At 38.0% G+C, this 17,994-nt stretch overlaps 1 protein-coding gene across 7 annotated transcripts in view; it reads left to right on the forward strand.

Annotated features, from left to right (window-relative positions):
• The window catches only part of MPP7 (membrane palmitoylated protein 7), a 146,146-nt gene that overhangs the window by 87,480 nt on the left and 40,672 nt on the right, over positions 1–17,994 (forward strand). For all 7 annotated transcript variants that reach the window (XM_035317682.1, XM_035317685.1, XM_035317683.1 and 4 more), the window contains one exon: positions 15,107–15,238. In XM_035317682.1, the coding sequence (XP_035173573.1) occupies positions 15,107–15,238 (132 nt within the window). The remainder of the gene's footprint in view (positions 1–15,106; positions 15,239–17,994) is intronic.

Genomic DNA, 17,994 nt, shown 5'->3' on the forward strand with positions numbered 1-17,994 from the left:
GGTACCAAGCCCTTTGCATGGTCAGACTGGCTCAGCCAGCACAAGACACAGGTTTCCCTGTCCTGCATGGCTTGCAAGTGTTTTTACATCTGAGGAAAAAGAACTGACAGTATGCCTGATATTTCTGCCATACCTTATTTTCTCCATCCACCATCTCCTGGCAAGCATTACTGGGAGAGATGGTGAACATCACTGCCCTCTCCATCACGTTGTGCACGTGCAGGTACACTGCACGGAGTCACAGACTTTAGGTTTAGATGCTTTCTGCTGCTCTCTCTTGGGCAGGAAGGGAAATGAACAAAGGAGTTGGGACTCAGTTTTTCCAGTTGTTCATGTGGGATTCTCTTGAGTTTGTTCAGTTGTATCTGAGCTTATGCGGTACATTGCAGAAGATTTTCTAGCCCTTCACTGCAGGCTGATGCCTGGAGAGGGTTTATTTCTTCCCATCTAGAATCCTGGGGCAAAACGATGTCTAGAACAACTCTCTTCCACACATCTGAAATCACTTGGGATTACTGATGCATGTTTTCCAATGATGCTGGGTAGGCTTTATCTGAAAAATTGTATGGCTTAATTTGGGATTGACTTAAGCTGGCTGTGTTTTACTCTGCAGGGGAAACTTTCCTCTCCTGACCTGGCTTGTAACTACAGTGCTAGCTGGAGCCAGCAGGAGTGCTTCCACTTTCTTCCAGCTCTATTGTAACACGTTCATGGCATGATGTGGAATGGCTAGGATTAGTTTACTACACTACATTACTGCTTCCAGACTTTTGGTTGTGTAAAGGGACAGGTCCAGAAAGGTGACTGGAACTGCACAGGTTTGGTTAACATGCAGAAAAAGACTGGGAGTGGTTTCCAGCAACTGTATGATTTAGATTAATATTTACATATTCTCCTTTTAGGTTACAGTATTGTTTTGTTGAATATCTTTCTGAGTGTTTGCATCTGATTTGTAAAGTTTTTATTGTATGCGTAATGTTTTTATTGTTCCATGGTTTTCATCCATAGTAAGAAAATAACTTTTCTGAGACATTTACATTTATCAGACCTGAGGTTTTCAAAATGTCCTAAAAGTTTTTCCAAGGTTTTTTTGAATGCAATTTATTTTGGGAAAAACAAACAAACAAACAAATTGGGTATTGTTGTTCTTTTAAAAACTGCATGCAATGTCCAGCTACACTGCTTGTTTTTTCTTGTGACATCCTTTACCACAGTTATATGAACTAACAATGGTTGTGGTTTATCTCACCTGATTAAAACAGAACTCTGGATGTAGAGCAGAGCACTTAGCTCCAGGAAGAAATCAAGTGGATTTGTTTATCTGTGTGTAAGATACTGCATTTGTGTTGTGGATTTAAAATACAGTTGCAGAGTCCTGTGGACACAGGCCAGCAATGTCTATTGTTTTTAAATTCCAATGGGTAGTAAAGACTTGTAGTTTACATTCTGTAGGCACGCTTTACCTTGCTATGGCTAACAACAAGTAGAACAGTATTTCCGTACCTTTGGCCATGAATTGAGTTGAATGCAGAGTTTCCAGTCCAGAAATGTATCTCTCATTCAGAAATAATAAATACAGCAATGCGTATCTTCAGCCCTTGCATGTCATAACCCCAAACATGCAGTCAGATCAGCTGAGGAAGATAACTGGTAATAAATGTGTGTGCGTGCAGCTATAACAGGTCTACTGAGCTGGTTCTTAAAAAAATGCTAAGAGTTTAACTTGTGGAAGCTAGAGTGATGATAACTGAGTAGAAATAGATGTACTGAAACTTACATTGCTGTGATACATCTATGTAGATGTATTGAAACTCAGGTCGCTGTGCCTGTGTTCCCTATAGCTGTGCAGTATGCAGGGTTTACTGGGATTTTATCTGTGTGGTTTTATTCAGTTTCAGTAAAGAATACACCTTAAAGATAAGCCTAGCAGGTCAGCTGTAGGCAGAGTTAATTCCCTGCAGGCAGCTCTGGGCCGCCCAGGCTGGCCTGCATGCCATGCTGCACAGGGCCTCGCGCTGGGGCCTCCGCAGGGACATCTTGAAATGCAGGCACACGGCGCTTGGATCTGCTTGCTGGAGGTCTTGATAAGCATTTCCGATTTCCAACCGTGAAATGTCTGTCTCCCACTGCTGTCTTTACCAGGCAGTGTAACAGCACCGCTCACAGACCCTTGTGTTTCAGTGACACGTGCTCGGCCATTTCTGTGCCTCGGCAGCCCCTGCACTTCTCCTCTCTTCCTTGGGTCTCACAAGGCAGCTGAGGCCTTGAAGCACCGTGGCAGCAGTACAAAGCTTGCTGAGCACAGACCCTGTTTCCTGGCCTTTATTCTGACTGTGTTAGGGCTTCTTTTTGTCCTTTCCATTTGTTCAACCCAGGAGCTGGTGCTTTAGATTAATTGCATATTAGTCTGTGTGGTGTTATGCCAAACAGCTACCCACCATTTTCATTATAAACACTGGGGAGGAGGGTATGTTTGTTATAACCTCCAGGGAACGGGACTGTGTTGCTCTCTGTAAGCTCTTATTCTGTATAAATTAGGGTGATGAGCTGCTTTTGAAGGTGGTAATTCCTGCTTCTGGCTGGAAGTGGAATACTGCAGCCTGCTCCTGGCTTTCTTCTCTGTTCCTGGAATGACTTTTAAGACTTCCATAATTCCTGACGTGTAACTATGAATTAGATTATTTTTCATCCTCCTTCAAGCTTACCTTGCTTATTTTATGAAGGAAGCATTTAAAATATGGTTTATGTTTTCAAGATTTGTGTTTTACGTTCCAGTTTTGTTGATGGACAGGGCATTTACATTGAAGTTACATGATTTTATACATGGTTAAATAAAGCACAGTGATGAACTTTTGTATCATACTGTTGTCCATGTAAGGAACAAGTGTCCCCAGCATGCTGTTCTAACAACAACATTAAAGTTACTCATTGTGAGCTGTAAATACATCACACATGAAGTTTGACATAACATAAAACACGTCTCTTAAAGGAGGCTTAATTTTCTTCTTTCTATATTTTCTATAACATGAAAACTAGATTATATAGTGAGATTACACATGAGAAAATGATCCGTCTGATTTAAGGGAAGACGCTCCTATGTGTTCTTTTAGAAAACATGAATAATAGGATAAAGAGGTAAATATTCTCAGCTTTAATAGTTTATAATTTGGAGAGATTGAAGGAGTTTATGTGATAGGAGATAGAATGGATGTAAAGAGAGGAGTTGTACAGAATTGTGAAAGTTATGGCAGAAAGTTTAAAAATGACAATGTATCAAGTAGCCACCAGTGCAGTTGAAAAGGATGTGTTAATACAGTTATTTCGCTTTTTTTAATGTATCTGGAAGTATTGCTGTTGTCTGAGAGCGCTCATTTTGGGGGAAAAAATTAGGTGAGATAAGTAGATAGAGAATATTTTATTTTTTGTTATTATGCAATTGAATAAATTGGAATGAAAATATTGGAATATATATAGGATTAAAATGCTTGGAATATATGAATTGGAAGACTGACATTCAAGATACTAGCACAAGGTATATTTTAAAAGGGAATTTAATTCCAGACTGTAACGGGCCTGTCACAATCCAGTTAGCAAAATGGTCTTATGTGTCAGCAGGTGGGAACGAAAGTGGGCAATGGAGTTGCAGCGTCAGTCATGTGGCAGAACCCCAGAGACAGATACTGTAAGAAAGCAGATCTAGTAAATATGAAAGATGATCAAACTAAGAGTGAATGAGTTCAGGAAGCATTAGAAAAGAGATCAAATTAGCAGAAGAGGAAAGGAGCCATGTAGCTTGATGGAAGAGACTAGGAAGATGAAGGTTTTTCAATGAGCACTTGGCAGGCATGTCATGCGGAATTCTGCTAGGACAGATACTTGTTTTCTTGAGCTTACAGCTGGCTGAATTAACCTATGCTCTAATCTGTTTATTCATTAACAGTAAAATTAAAAAAAAATTAAAGAGTAATGCTAGGATTTTGATCCCTATATTTTTTAACCAAAAGTGAGTTTAAAATATGGATGCTTTGTGTCCTTCCGTCATTTAAACATGACTACATGTTCTGGACTCTGGAAAGAGGAGTTGAGGTGAGTGTGTTGAGCATTGACTTGCTGTTGAGAACTGCCCCACTATTTTGTATGCAACTATTTTGTATGTACACTTTGTATGTACACTTTTGTATGTACACTTTGGGAAACCTGAACTGAACAAAATTGGTAAGATCCTATTTCTCAGTGTAAGGTAGTTGGTAAGGTCTTTTCTTCAGATATCAAGGAAATGACATTATATGACTTAGACCTTAACTCTGCCTACAGTTCTAACCTGCTATGTAAGGAATATTGACCATTTTTTTTCCTTAAATTATTTCTGTTGTAAATATTTGCATCTTTTTTCAGTATACATTCTGCAGTTCTTAATACTAAAACAGAAATAACCCTAAATACTAAAAATTTAATATTAAAACATAAATAACCGGAGGGCAGTGTTATTTACCAACAAAATTTGCTGTGCTTTTTAGAAGGAAGTAGGACAAATGTGTGCGTACCTTTTTTTTCTCTCTAGAAAAATCTCTACAATTTTTTAAAGACATTCAGATAATAATTTGAACAAGGAAGGTGAATTTGCACAGGTACATATAAAGCTAGTACTTTCTCTTTTAAGAGCTGATCTTGCATCAGCTGGGATACAGGGGGAGAAAATCCCTTAATAAGTATTTGCATTTAAACTGAATAATGAATAATTTAGTAAGTTCCAGTATTCCCAGATTTCTGATATATTTACGGGGGTATTTTACATCAGTGTCGATGTTTGTCTTGTTCTGTGCTCCAAAATCTTTACAGTGACTTTTTTATGTTAGTGTCCTTTATACACAGAAATCAATATCCTAATAAGTAGGAAACAAAATGCAGCATTGGTTTCGTTTGCATATTCCGTATAATATTTTAAAGCTTTCAAATTCTGTTCCACTTTTAGTTAAAAAACTTTCATGAATAGTAGCTCTCAATTCATTTTCTAACAAACTGGAAAAGGCTGTGTTCTTTTTGGAACAGTGCCATAGCACAAGAGCATAATTGTTATTTATTTTTTTTAATTACTTGAAACCTGAAAAAACAAAGCAATCAACTACAGGAATGAACATTTGTGGTACTTTTTTGTTGTGGCTGTAAACTAAAAGGCTATAAAAAGAAGGGACGGACCATTCTTTAGTCCACTGAACAATTTTATCCCAATTACACTCAGTTTGACCCAGACTCAGGGTAGATCATTCATATCTCACTTGCTCTTAACTTTTTGTTTATAAAGGCAGTTACATTCCTGATCATTACATATTAAAATGAGAAATTTATCATTTGAAGTCGCTGTTATGGTAAATTTAGTGTGTTTTAAATTTGTATAAAATACGTCCTTTGTGGTCACTGGTATACTAAGCAGAACAATAATTATTTTAAAAGCCTTTGCCACAGTGCTAAAACTGTTTTGAAGGATGTTTATACCGCTTGTGACCTGGAGGAAATTAAACTTTTTTAACCTCCAAAGAATGCCAGTGGTGGTTCTGCCTATTTCAGCAGAGTTTAACTTCTGTTTATGTGTACTGAAAGGATTGCCAGCTGCTGGTTTGAAACATGAAGCAGGTACATAAACAGGGACACAAGGCATGACTGTGAATCACTTCAATGCATCATGGTACAAGAGAATGTAAATTATTTGGAACACTTCAGGAGCTGTACCTGTAGCTGTGCATGGAACAAGCCGTGGACATTCTTTAAGTATTTTTCTTGGCTTCTCTTTTATTACCATAGAATGAATAGAATTTTGGAAGTATTCTCAAGATAACTTGCAGAGTAAAGGGAAAACCACTCTCGTATGACTGGGAATGTTTTCAGATTAATTTATCCATGGACAACTTCAATATGTTGTTCAGAGAAAATACAGATTCTTTAAGCTAACTTGTTTTCAATTTTTTTAAATTGCCTTGAAATGACAAAGATACATATGCCAGAAAACTGTATATAGGATTTACACTTGCTGTTTTATTTGCAATTTATTGGAAATGTATTTGAATTCCAATGTCTCAAAGCATAAACAATTTGTGTTTGTAAACATTTTCATCTAATAAGTACCTCATTGGCTTTCCTTCAGAATATAATCATGACTTAAACAAAACTAAAGCTGCAGATGGTGAATCCAGGGCAGTTTGTATTCTTCATATACCCATTCCTTATATTTGTTTACGTTTCTTTAAAAAAAAAAAAAGTGCTTCTTTTAGCTTGAATGAAGCATACTTTTTAGTTGTCTTATCCTGTTCTGTTTTTCTTACATTTTCTGAGAAGTTTGTAAAACTCTAGCCTTTATTTGATAAACTGCTGATACCATCACCTGTGCCATCTGAGGCTTATCGGATTTGCACAGTGTCCTAATAGACTCCTCGGATCACAGTGCTACTTGTTCTGTTAAAAAAAATTAACATTTTAAGCCTTTATCAGCAGAGCTTTATAAAGCTGCCTTACAGTTACTGGCAAAAATTGTCAATATAATTTACTATGCAGGAAGCAGCAGGCATTTTTCTACAAGAACTTTAACATACAAAGTACTCAAGGAAAATATTGGGCTATAATAATGTAAACAAAAAACTGCTTTTTCTTTGAAAAATTTATGAAACATTTCTTGTAACATGTAATTAAAAAAATCTTAACGTAAACCTTGTCCTCTTTCTGCCATTTCCTTTGCAATTAGACTTGCTGAGGATTTTCCATCAGGGATTTTTCATTGAAATATGTGGTTTCTGCAAAGTCAACATTTTCCACTGGAAATTGTTGGAATTTGCCTACAACTGTTCAGGTTTTGCATCTGGAAAAGCCAAACACAAATTTCAGGTCAGTTAACATCTGAGCTCCATTTGTGCTGTTAGTGCATCCCAAGCACTTGGAGGACCTTTTGGCTCTGTTCCTTTTGAGATTTGTCTTCCTGACGGAACCAATGTTTTCTATTTTTGCTCATGTCCTGGGAGACTGTTCTCTTTATGAAACATTCATGGTCACGTATGGTAACGCAGACTGCAGTATCTGTTTAGAAATCATAATTGTCCACGATTTATAACTATTTATTTGTCAGTGCTCTCTGAGGTTTGCTGATAGGACTGGTTACAGGATTTGTGTTCTTACATTGAAAGATTTTACTATAAAGTAGTTTAACTTTATTAATATGGTGAGCTGGAGCATGGTGTTCTTTGTATGTCAACTGAGAAGTTACCTAAAGCTTGTTTTCAAAATCAGAGGCCTAAGTAAATCAGCAAGTACATGCTTAATTTTGGATGGTATGCTGTCAAATACCAGCAGTGAGAGAGAAATATTTATTTTCCACCTAAGTAACCTTGGAAATTTTCATGACAGTAAGCAGGGAACAAAGCACTGGTGGTGTGGTAACACTGATCGGTGGCTAGCCTGCAGATGTCCTGAGCATAGCCCGCAGGTGTCCTGAGCACACCAACCATGAAGATGGGGGAGAAGGACAGCGGACAGCACTGGAGAGACTTCATTAGGAAGTGAATGAGATCCTTCTACCTAGTTTTTCCTGCCTTCACTTGCAAAAGAAAGAGACAAGAAGAAGGGCAAGGAGACAGAGGTGACTCCACACACTTACCTTAATAGAAATGTCCCCATTGTTTGTTTGGATAGACAGATTGAGGGCTAATCTTATATGTGTTTGAAAATTTATCTTTGTTCTCTCTAAGTCCTGGTGCCTGTGTTCTGCTAGAGGTTGAACGCTGCTGTTTTGAAGGGAGGAATGGCTATGGGTTTGATGGAGAAAGGAAGTGAAATTTTAAGGTTGATGTTATGTCTGCCAAATAAAATGTTTTTAATGCTCTCTGATAGGTGTGTAAGCTGTGAATGAGTGAAAAGGTGGGTTATTCAATTGAATTTTTCAATTATTATTATTTCCTACCATTTGCAACAGGCTGCCATTTGGGGAAGCCCTCCCTCTCACATTTTGGCAACCTTGTTAGAGGGAAGATAGGTTCTATACTTAATTCTTCAGTTTTAGAACTCAACTTGCTATTTGTATTGCCACTTGCAGCCTTAATGTAAAGGAGTTTTTTGTAGAAAACCTTTTTTGGGTGGGCAGCTCTGGGAAAACATGTTGCCATCTTTATTTCTGGAATTATTTTGCTACTGTAATGGAAGAAGTAAAATCAAAGTTAATAGCAAAACAGTCCTTTTAAAACAGCAAGAAAAGCCTTGATTTTTCACACCTGACAGCCAGAGAAAATTAGAAAGCAGTTGTGGCACACTCATTAATTGTTAGGAGCTGACAGAGCATACGTATAACAATATACAACATATCATAAACGTAGATATAAAATAATATAAAGGAGATGAAAGGATAGTGCATTAATATCAGATTGTGCTGGAAATGTTCTCATTTCCATCTCACGTGATAACTGAGCTGGTGTCAAATGGACAGCCTGTGTTGCAATCGTCTTAGATGTATAGAAATGAAAATGGTCACTAGCAGCCAGCGTATAATAAACAAAGTAATAGATAAAATAAACAAAAGTAAAGCCAGACAGGTTGGCAGGAGAAAATAAAGAAAAGGAAAAAAAAAAAAAAGGCAAATCAAAGAAATTCTTTGGCTACATATACAGACTTTACTACATGAAGTAATGTTCTGTAACCCACGCAAGATTTCTGAACTGCATACATGGACCTATAACGTTCACCTACAGCACCTAAAAGTTGGCCGCATAACTGAAGCTGAGCGGGACAATCCCTTCCCTCAACCGGCAAGCCGTGCCTGGCGCACCCCAGGGCACGGCTGGCCCTCCTGGCTGCCAGGGCACACGGCTGGCTCGTGGCCAGCTGGCCTCCACCAGAGCCCCCAGGCCCCTTTCCGCGGGGCTGCTCTCCAGCCTCTCGCCCCAGTCTGTGCGTACAGCCGGGGTTGCCCCTTGCCAGGTGCAGAATCCGGCACTTGCTCTCGTTAAATTTCATGAGGCTGGAGATTGCCCAGCCCTCTAATTTGTCAAGATCTCTCTGCAAGGCCTCTCTACCCTCAAGGGAGTCAACAGCTCCTCCTAATTTAGTGTCATCTGCAAACTTACTTCGTATGCATTCAAGTCCTACCTTCAGATTGTTTATGAAAACAATGAAGAGAACTGGCCCCAGAATGGAGCTCTGAGGAACCCCACTAATGACTGGCCGCCAGCCTGATGTAACCCCAGTACCCTTATGAGCCGGATGTAACCCTATATACCCCTTTGAGCCTGACCCATCAGTCAATTGTTCACCCATTGTTTCAGTATTGTCAGGGTGCTACCACTTCTTCAAAAATAGGAATGCATAAAGGATTGCCAAGATGCAGGACGGGTGTTGATGTGTAAGCATTTTCCAGTCTGCAAACCATGTATTTTGTGCTCTTGGAAGTTACTTAAATAGGGGTTTACCAAGCCCTATTTCAAAAACAGTCAAGAACGATTTAGCTACAGGAATCACATTGTGAATGTAAAAGACTTTATTCAGATTCTTCAGCATTGGTTTAAAATCAGAGGTTATTCTACTGTGATCCATTGTTGAGGAAAAACATAGGGCTGTCATCTGGAAGAATATTAACACCTTTACCAGATGACACGGGCAGGCTGTGTGCTTCTGTGAACGCTGAGATAGTTCAGCTTTGGAAACATCTCCAGAGGCTCCAAACAATGAGCGAAAGGAAACGGGAGTCTGAAGATGCAGAAAGTTCAGTTTTCTGCTGGCTGTTGCTGTCTGGCTACCAGCTGCAGGTAAAGCCATCAGTTCAGATTGGTGAATCTGAAATCAAGAAACTGCATTTTCAGGCAAGGAAATTACCCTTGTGTGAAAGGAAGTTCGTATAGTCAGGAATAAAGTCCTCCGTAGTAAAAAGGAAAAAGTAATATGTATTTAATAATGATCCAACCAATAAGTTGTTGTGCTGAGAACATTGCTATGTGGTAGATACACAAAACTACTTATGTATGGGATGTGTTTTACATGTTTTGAATCACTCCTGTGACCCAGGATTGATGAAACTGGAAGAGAGAGGGATTCAATTGCCAGCTGGACAAGCTTGAACTGGAGGGCAACCCTGTTGTAAGTACAGATGGGACAGGCACACACGTGGAATACTTCTTCTCTTTTGTACATACCTAACTGCTGTCTTCTCAGACAGTGTATCATTTCTGGGCCATGTATAGAGGACATGTAGGAAAATATAACATTTGAAGGAAGAAATAAGTAAATTAACCACGATTTTTTCCCATGAATTAATACATCCATTGGTTTTCTGGTTACAAATTGAAAATCATACTTAAATTAAAGGACTTTATTTCAGTTTTCTTACTATCACTGTCAAAGTTTTTTTGTTTTGTTTTGTTTTTGTTTTTTTTTGCTTATGTTCATTGAATACTGTAAGTGATTCTCAGCAGCAAAGGTAAAGGATGTTCATTTCTTTGGAAATTAACTGATTTCTTCAATGTCATTTACTATGTGTATTTAACTTGGGGAATTTTATTCAGAGGAGAAAATCTCAGATTCTTGCAGGAAAGCTGCTTAGATTGTTGCACCTTCAGAAGGAATTTTAATCCTTTGCTGCCTGGGACATGGTTACTGGAGCTTGTGTACTCACACTGCTTCTACTGCCAGAAAACCCCAACCTCACTGTTATCCCAGCCATCCTCTGTTCACTTCAGCAGCACTAGCAAGTTTCTGCTGCCTGTAGTTTTATTGCTTGCTTCTAGCTGATGCTTCATGTTTTAGCCGAGCTCAGTTCTACTGCCATAACTGCTCTTGCCCGTTAGCTCAGACACCTGCTGGGCTTGTGCCCTCTCATCACACTCACGGTGATTCCCATGGCCCTTGCCCTGCGTCAGGCCTGGGGTTACCTGCGCTGCCCTTTATAGTGGCTGTTGTACTGCCCATTTGCTGGGGAATGGAGCTAGGGGATGGCATTCATACATGCCTACACTGCAACAATTCACAGTGCAGCCTATGTACTTGTGACAGCTTGAAGACCAGTTCTTCTGCAGAGTTACTCTCATAAATCAGTCTTTCAAGTGCTGAATAACTTTTCCACCAGTATTTTCAGTTTGTCTTTTTGTATTTCTTCTGTAACCTTTACAAAGGAAAATCAGATAGGGCTGCAGCCCTCTAGCATAAGAGCCCTGGTGAGTTGAGGGGCACACTGCTCTGCAGGGAAGTTAACTTTCTCATCCTATGTACTTCTCCACTCCAGCCTCAGTGGAAGTAACTATCACCAAAACAAAGCAAAGAGGTGGGAAAATGTCTGTTTCACCTGCTGCAACTCAAGCTATCAAACTGAGCTGCCAGGAAATGTGGCCTGTGCGGGTGATCCAAGCTGTGGACTGACAGCAAAGTCACAGGTCATTCTGTTGCATTTTGCTGACTCTGCTGCAAGGACAGCAATCTCCACCAGAAGCGAGGTAATGAGCAGCTGGATTGGCAATGTCTTAATCTGCTGCAGCTGGTTGCTTTCCTGAAGGTTAGTTGGAGTGCTCAAAAACTTTATTTCTAAAACCTTGACTATTAATTGCTTAATTTTCTAATATTACTGTTTTTCAAGTAGATAAAGAAAGGGGTTCTTTTGTTTCTTTGTCCTTTGTCTTCCATCTTTTTTTAGCTTGCTGTTTTCTAAAATGTCTGTTCTAGAGTTGCAAATGCAAAATATTTCTGAAAAGTTGAGCTTAGAGATTTTTTTTAAATAGTGAGAATTTTAAAACTTCAAGGATCTGTGTTCAAAAGTTATGGTTACTGGAGGTATTTTTATTCTTATGGCTCTCAAAATATAAACAGAAGAAAAAAATCTTACAAAATTTGTCATTTTAGAGGAGCAAAAATGTATTCAGTGTAGTTAAATGATACACATTTTTCAAAATACAGAACTGTTTTCATTAACAACATTCTCAATTTAAGAAAGCATTTGAAGTTTCAGAACAGTTTAAGAAAAAGATCCGTGAATGTTGTTAAAGTCAGATTTTCTTTGTGTAAGTTGATAGTGTAAAATTTCAATTTATAAACTGTGAAATGGCCAGTGATAGTTTTAATATGAAAAATATAGCACCAGTTATTAGACATTTCAGAGGTCTGATGAAAGTATTCATTTCCAGCTAGATCATGTCTAAGAATTTAGCTGAACATCAATATTTATATTTAGGTAGTGCAGGAGTTTGAATCATACCTTCTTTCAAGTTCTAAATATGGCCCCTGTTTACATTAGTGAATCATAAGCATAGAACTTAGGGCTGAAATAAAATCTTTTTCTCCAGCGGTGATTAAATATGCATGACCCTCATCATATGTGCATAGTTCTGAAGATTTGTGTATTTCAAAACAAAAATGTAAACAAAAAAAATGTCATCTGCACGTCTTGCAAGTTTCTTGTGCTAGGCAAAAATGAGTATCATGGAGTGTAAATGCAGTAAGTTGTTCACTTCTTATGTACAAAACGAGAACATTACCAGCTTTACCTTGCCTTGTGCATTCCCTACACCATTATTCTGTGTAAATCTTGTTCAGGATAGAATCCAAGTTTTATTTCTTGGCACTTGTAATTTGTTTGCTCTTTAAAAAACAAGTTCCAAACTTTTATATATATAGTCTAGTCTGATGCATAATTTTTTGGACTAAGCTTGCATTTTATTAAATGCAGAGTGCTGAGAAGCTGCTGAAGAAACGGCCCTTTACTCTGTGAATATGGTCATTTTTTCATGTGTTTGAAACGTATGGAAGTTCTCCTGAGGACATACGCCAATCATCTTTAGCTGAAACATTAAGTGAAATAAAATAGTTTTATAAATTTTGCTTGCAAATTAATCATTGTGCCATGTCTGTGTTGCTGACACTATTCACTACAGTGAACAGAGGATACAGGATACTGTGTTAAAAGAAGCAGCGATGGAAGATAAGCAGGAAAGAAATCTTCGTACGTTCAGCGTGCACCATGACCAAGTTTGGGATGACAGAAGCTCTTCTAGAAAATTGACTGAGAAGTGCTTTCTGTGCTTTGTGCGCATACTTCAAGCAGGCATCTTTGCTCTGAAATAAAATGATAGTAAAGTTTCGGGAAAGCTGTAGTACACAGTGGTTCGATGTGTTTTTCAGGAGGATGGGGGAAGGGTTTGATAAGTTCCAGTTGTGAATGAAGAAAAGCATCATAAGGACCAGACACTGATTGGCATTGCTTTGTAATACTTGTGCTGCAGGGCTCTTTGGCGTGCTGTGTTCAGAAGCCTGATCTGGCAGTAATAGCAGGGAAGCATCTTATTAACACTGATGGCATCACTCAGTTTGGTATTGGATGGAGGTTGTTTTGCAAGTTTTATTGTCGGGGTAGTTTCTTTTGAACATGTTTTAAGGTGCTGCCTTTTACTATGGAAATGGTACGTTAGATCAGTTTCATCTGTTTTCTCTATCTGCCTGACTGATTTTAAGCTGCAATATAGAACCTCATTAAACCAAACCAGTCTGTGAATGTGCCCTAGCTTTATGTGGAAAAATGTAGTTGCAGAATACTAGTTTCAGAAGACTTAACTGTAAGTAGCTCAAAGTAAAAGCAAACACTACTGTTTTAGTGTATCTTTGATATTTCACATACATCTTTAGAGGATCACATGTGATTGCCTGGATTTTACATGTGTGAGGCTTTAAAATACACGTTTCCAGGAGGAATCATAATTGCTAGCCTGAGGTTTTTAGCTCAGACCTGAAGTAAAACTCATCTTTGGTGGGAGGGAGCTGGTGGATATTGATGGTGCATAGTACAAGCTGATAACTATCTTGGGAAGAAAAACAGAAATAATTAGTTATAGTGTTAAAATGTTTTTATCAAATTGTGCAATATGGATAGAAATCAGCAAGACAATAGGAAATTCTCATGAAGCAGACCTGATCTTCTGTGTTTTTTCTGCTGAAGACCTGATTTCAACTTGAAACTTCAGAGTTTGAGCTGTGTGCGCTTTCTTGTCTGCTTTTGCCATGATAATTTGTAGCATTGCCTGGAAATTATTTCAGTTGTTTACAATCTCCTTCAATAAGGAAAAGAATCCTGGAATAGCATAATAGAAGTGTTATGTGTTTTCTAAAAACATTCGCATCACCCTTGAGAACATAAGGTTTCAGATTATTTGTATACTCAGTCTAATGTTAGCTACTTAAGTAGAAGGTAAACTAGTATTAGAGAAATGAAGCCATTTCCCATTCTTCTTTATTAAGGCATTTTTTCTTAATCACCATTGTAATTGGTATAATAGATCCATTATTGCAGTCGTTGATCTGATACTTTCTGATGTCATCCATGTCACCGAGGTTGATGTGTTCTGCTTAACCCTAAACATTTCAACATTTTCCAGAACACTTTATTTTTATGGCAGGGAAGGTTTTCAATTTGCAGATCACTTCTGCTTTTCAGACTATAACTTTTGTAATATTAACGCTTTGGGCAAAAATGTCAGATCAAAATAAGATATTCAAGTGTTTAGGAACAACTACTTGAAAACAGACGCAACTGAAAGCAGTAACTGCAGTAAAAAGCACGGCTGTTGCTGTTACTCCTGTTGTGATGCATAGTTTCCACCACAGAAGTAAATGCATTGCTTGACCATTGTTCACCAGTCTAAAAGGTATTACAGATCATGAAGACTTTTCAAAATAGAAAAGAACTTGAAGAGTTCTTTATCTAGAAAGAGATTTTTCATTTATTTTGTTATTATTATTTCATCCAGTGAATTTTTGATTACGGGGGAGATTTTTTCCCAATATTGACCCCTAAGGAACACCACGCGTTACTGTTCTCCAACCTGGACATTGAGCCATTGACCGCAACTCTTTGAGTGCAACCTTCCAGATGATTCCTTGCCCACCGAGTGGTCCATCAGTCAAATCCATGTCTCTCCAATTTAAAGATGCAAGACAGAGTCAAATGCTTTGTCAAATGTCAAATTGTATGCAAACATTGTATTTGCTCTACCTCCATCATGTTAGTAGAGCTAGTAGAGTCAAGCTATGAATAATAGTGTCTGCTTTGTCTTTCATGAACTTTTCAGGTGCCAGATAATTTACTGACTGTCAATATTTCCAGGCTTTGCTCTCTGTGCATGATACTGTTGCTCAGAAGAACTATGATCCTGTCTTGCCTCCCATGCCTGATGATATTGATGAGGAAGAAGATTCAGTTAAAATAATCAGACTTGTCAAAAACAGGGAACCGTTGGTAAGTCTTCCTGTCGTTTGTTTCTGTGGGTGTTTGTGTGCAGGGTGTGGAGTATTCAGATTATAAACGCAAATGGGTAAAATTAATTAGAAAAGTGAATAGACAGGCATTGTGCATGTTTATTCATAACATTCAGTAATGCACTTGTGTATTCTGTTTCCAGTTATTATTAATAAAGTATGTGAAATGAGTAATAAGTATTTGTTCATTCGTGGTGTTTGAACATTATATATGTGGCTGGTCTGAGCTTTTATATATGTAATATATTCATCTTTTATCTTGAATTTGCATCATGAACTTGTTTTAAAATGAGAGGGAGAATGAATCCCCAAAGAAATCTTGACCTTTGTTATGAACTGTGCCTGTGAGCATTTATGTAAAAAAAAATGTGACCTTTTGATACACTGAAAATAGAGCATAAAAACATATTTTAAAATGCTTGAATTGAAATCTGGGCAAATTTAAGATGTCTGTTGTTGTACTTTGGATTATGAATACTAGAAAGTTAATATCTTCATGGGGATATCTGGAAAAATGAAAGGAGTTAACCTAGGTTGTATTACAAGAATATTAAAATGTTTTACTTGATTTGGTTATTTTTATTTGCTGTAGAGTGGGAGTCATCTTGAATAAAATTTACCTGTGTTCTTTTTCTCCTGCAAATCAGTAAGAGCTTTGTTCTATGCTATACTGAATATTTGTTTTAGTGGATTGCAATCCTGAAGAAATATCTGCAAAATAACTTTGAGAAAGCAATGATTCTGCATTTGAAATGACAGCGGGAAAGTGATTCCTCTGTTAGACATACAGGGAGAGCATGCCTCTCAGTAGACATCTTACCATCATTCTTGATGGATTTCTGGCATCAATAAACTAGAAATAAGTTTTGGTAGTGACTGACTGTAGATGCCCATTGGCATAATGAAATGTTTGATCACATGGAAAGTTTTCACTTTGTTTTAACATATTAAACTTTTTTTTTTTTTTTCCAAATGTTTAAATCTTAGCTTCAAGCTTTCCTCTTTTTTTTTTTTTTTTTAATCTAAGAAATTATTTGAGGAAAAGAACAAACTTGCTTTAAGATTTAGTATCAGAAGGAGTATTAATTTTGAATGCTGTGAACAAAAAAGAAAATATAGTATGAAATGAGCATATGAGAGAACTCTGTTTGTTAAGACTGTTTGATTTAATTAGCAACATGAAAACAGCCTTACAATGGAATCCATGGTGGACTTACTGCTATGTTATATCTGTAGAAGGAGGCTAATGGCAGCCTACAGTTACTTGACAGCAGGGAGCTTTCAAGGACAATAGAGTCAAACTTTTCTCAGCAGTGAAAGATGCTAAAACACAGGGAAGTGGCCACAAGATACAGCCCGAGGATGCTTAGACTGAGAATTAAGAAAAGCATGTCATTAGATGGGAAGTACAGCACTGGAGGAGACCCACCAAAGATGTTGTGGAGTCTCCAAACTGTCATGAGTCAATGGCTGACCTGATCTGCCTTGACAGTAGTCCTGTGCTGAGCAGGAGATTGGCCTCAAAGACTTATAAAGCTTCCCTTCAGTCGGTGTTTCTAAGGTTGTATATTATCTGTATGGGAAAGGAGTGTCTGTGGTCTCAAGTCCCCAGCCTATCTTTCTGTTTTATTTTCGTTGGAGAAGAACATATGGTGAGTTCTGGTCTGCATGTTGTTTGCTCTCCAAGAAAATTTCCAAGAATACTGTGTGGTGTCCTCCTCATTTTCTGTAAATTCCCTTCATTCCATTTTAACATTATAGATGTTGATGTCATGTACTGACTTTTTGTGGCAGATTTATGGTCACTTACTGTTATGCCACCATCACAACAATACATAACAAACTTGTTTGTGTTTTTGTCTTCACGTGATTGTTATCATTTTCTTAAGCATGAGTGAGAAGAAACATGCATGGTAACTCAGATAAGTTACCAGTTAAATTACTTATCAGAGTAGGCACAGAAGAATAATGAAAGACAGGTTTTTGCTAGGTATTTTAGAACTGTTGTGTTTAGATTTCCTGAAGTTGCTTTACTAAAGAAAGGATACACCGTGATCCGCCTTTACTAAACTATTTAAAATTTCATTTTCTATTTATTTCCATGTCTTTTTAATATCTTTCTCTTCAGAGATTGTTTTAAAGTCTTGCATATTCTTGGCTGAGTGCAGATCAACAAGTCTCTGTTTGTTCAACTTACCTATTCACACTACTCCAGTGTCATGGTTTTGGCTGGGATAGTTCACTTTCTTCATAGAGACTTATATGATGCTCTGTTTCGGATTTACGATGAAAACTGTGGTGATCACACACTTCTGCTCTGCTCATGCGTGCGGCTTTTGCTTTACCAGGTAAACTGCCCTTGTCTCAACCACAAGTTCTCGCACTTATCCCTTTCCAGTTCTCTTCTCCATCCCACCTGGGGAGTAAGTAGCCTTAAGTAAGTAGCCATGGGGTCCTGAGCTGCCTGCTCAGGGCTAAACCACAAGAACCAATCATAAAGGCTGACTTCCACTTGCACAGATACATCAGAATTGTTGCTACTGAACTTGAGAATGGAGGTACCATACAGTGTTTTTTCTGGGGTGGAAATTGCCTGGCTTCCTGACTTGAAGATACTGAGTTCTTTGAACTTTCTTTCACCTCTGATACCTTTTCTTCCTGTGTTTGTAAGCAAGCAGCAGAGATTGCTCTTCTGCATAGCAGTTAGCTTTGCATCAGCTGCAAGTCCTGGAAGTT

The sequence above is a fragment of the Oxyura jamaicensis genome, chromosome 2 (genome assembly GCF_011077185.1).
Source record: "Oxyura jamaicensis isolate SHBP4307 breed ruddy duck chromosome 2, BPBGC_Ojam_1.0, whole genome shotgun sequence".
Classification (NCBI taxonomy): domain Eukaryota; kingdom Metazoa; phylum Chordata; class Aves; order Anseriformes; family Anatidae; genus Oxyura; species Oxyura jamaicensis.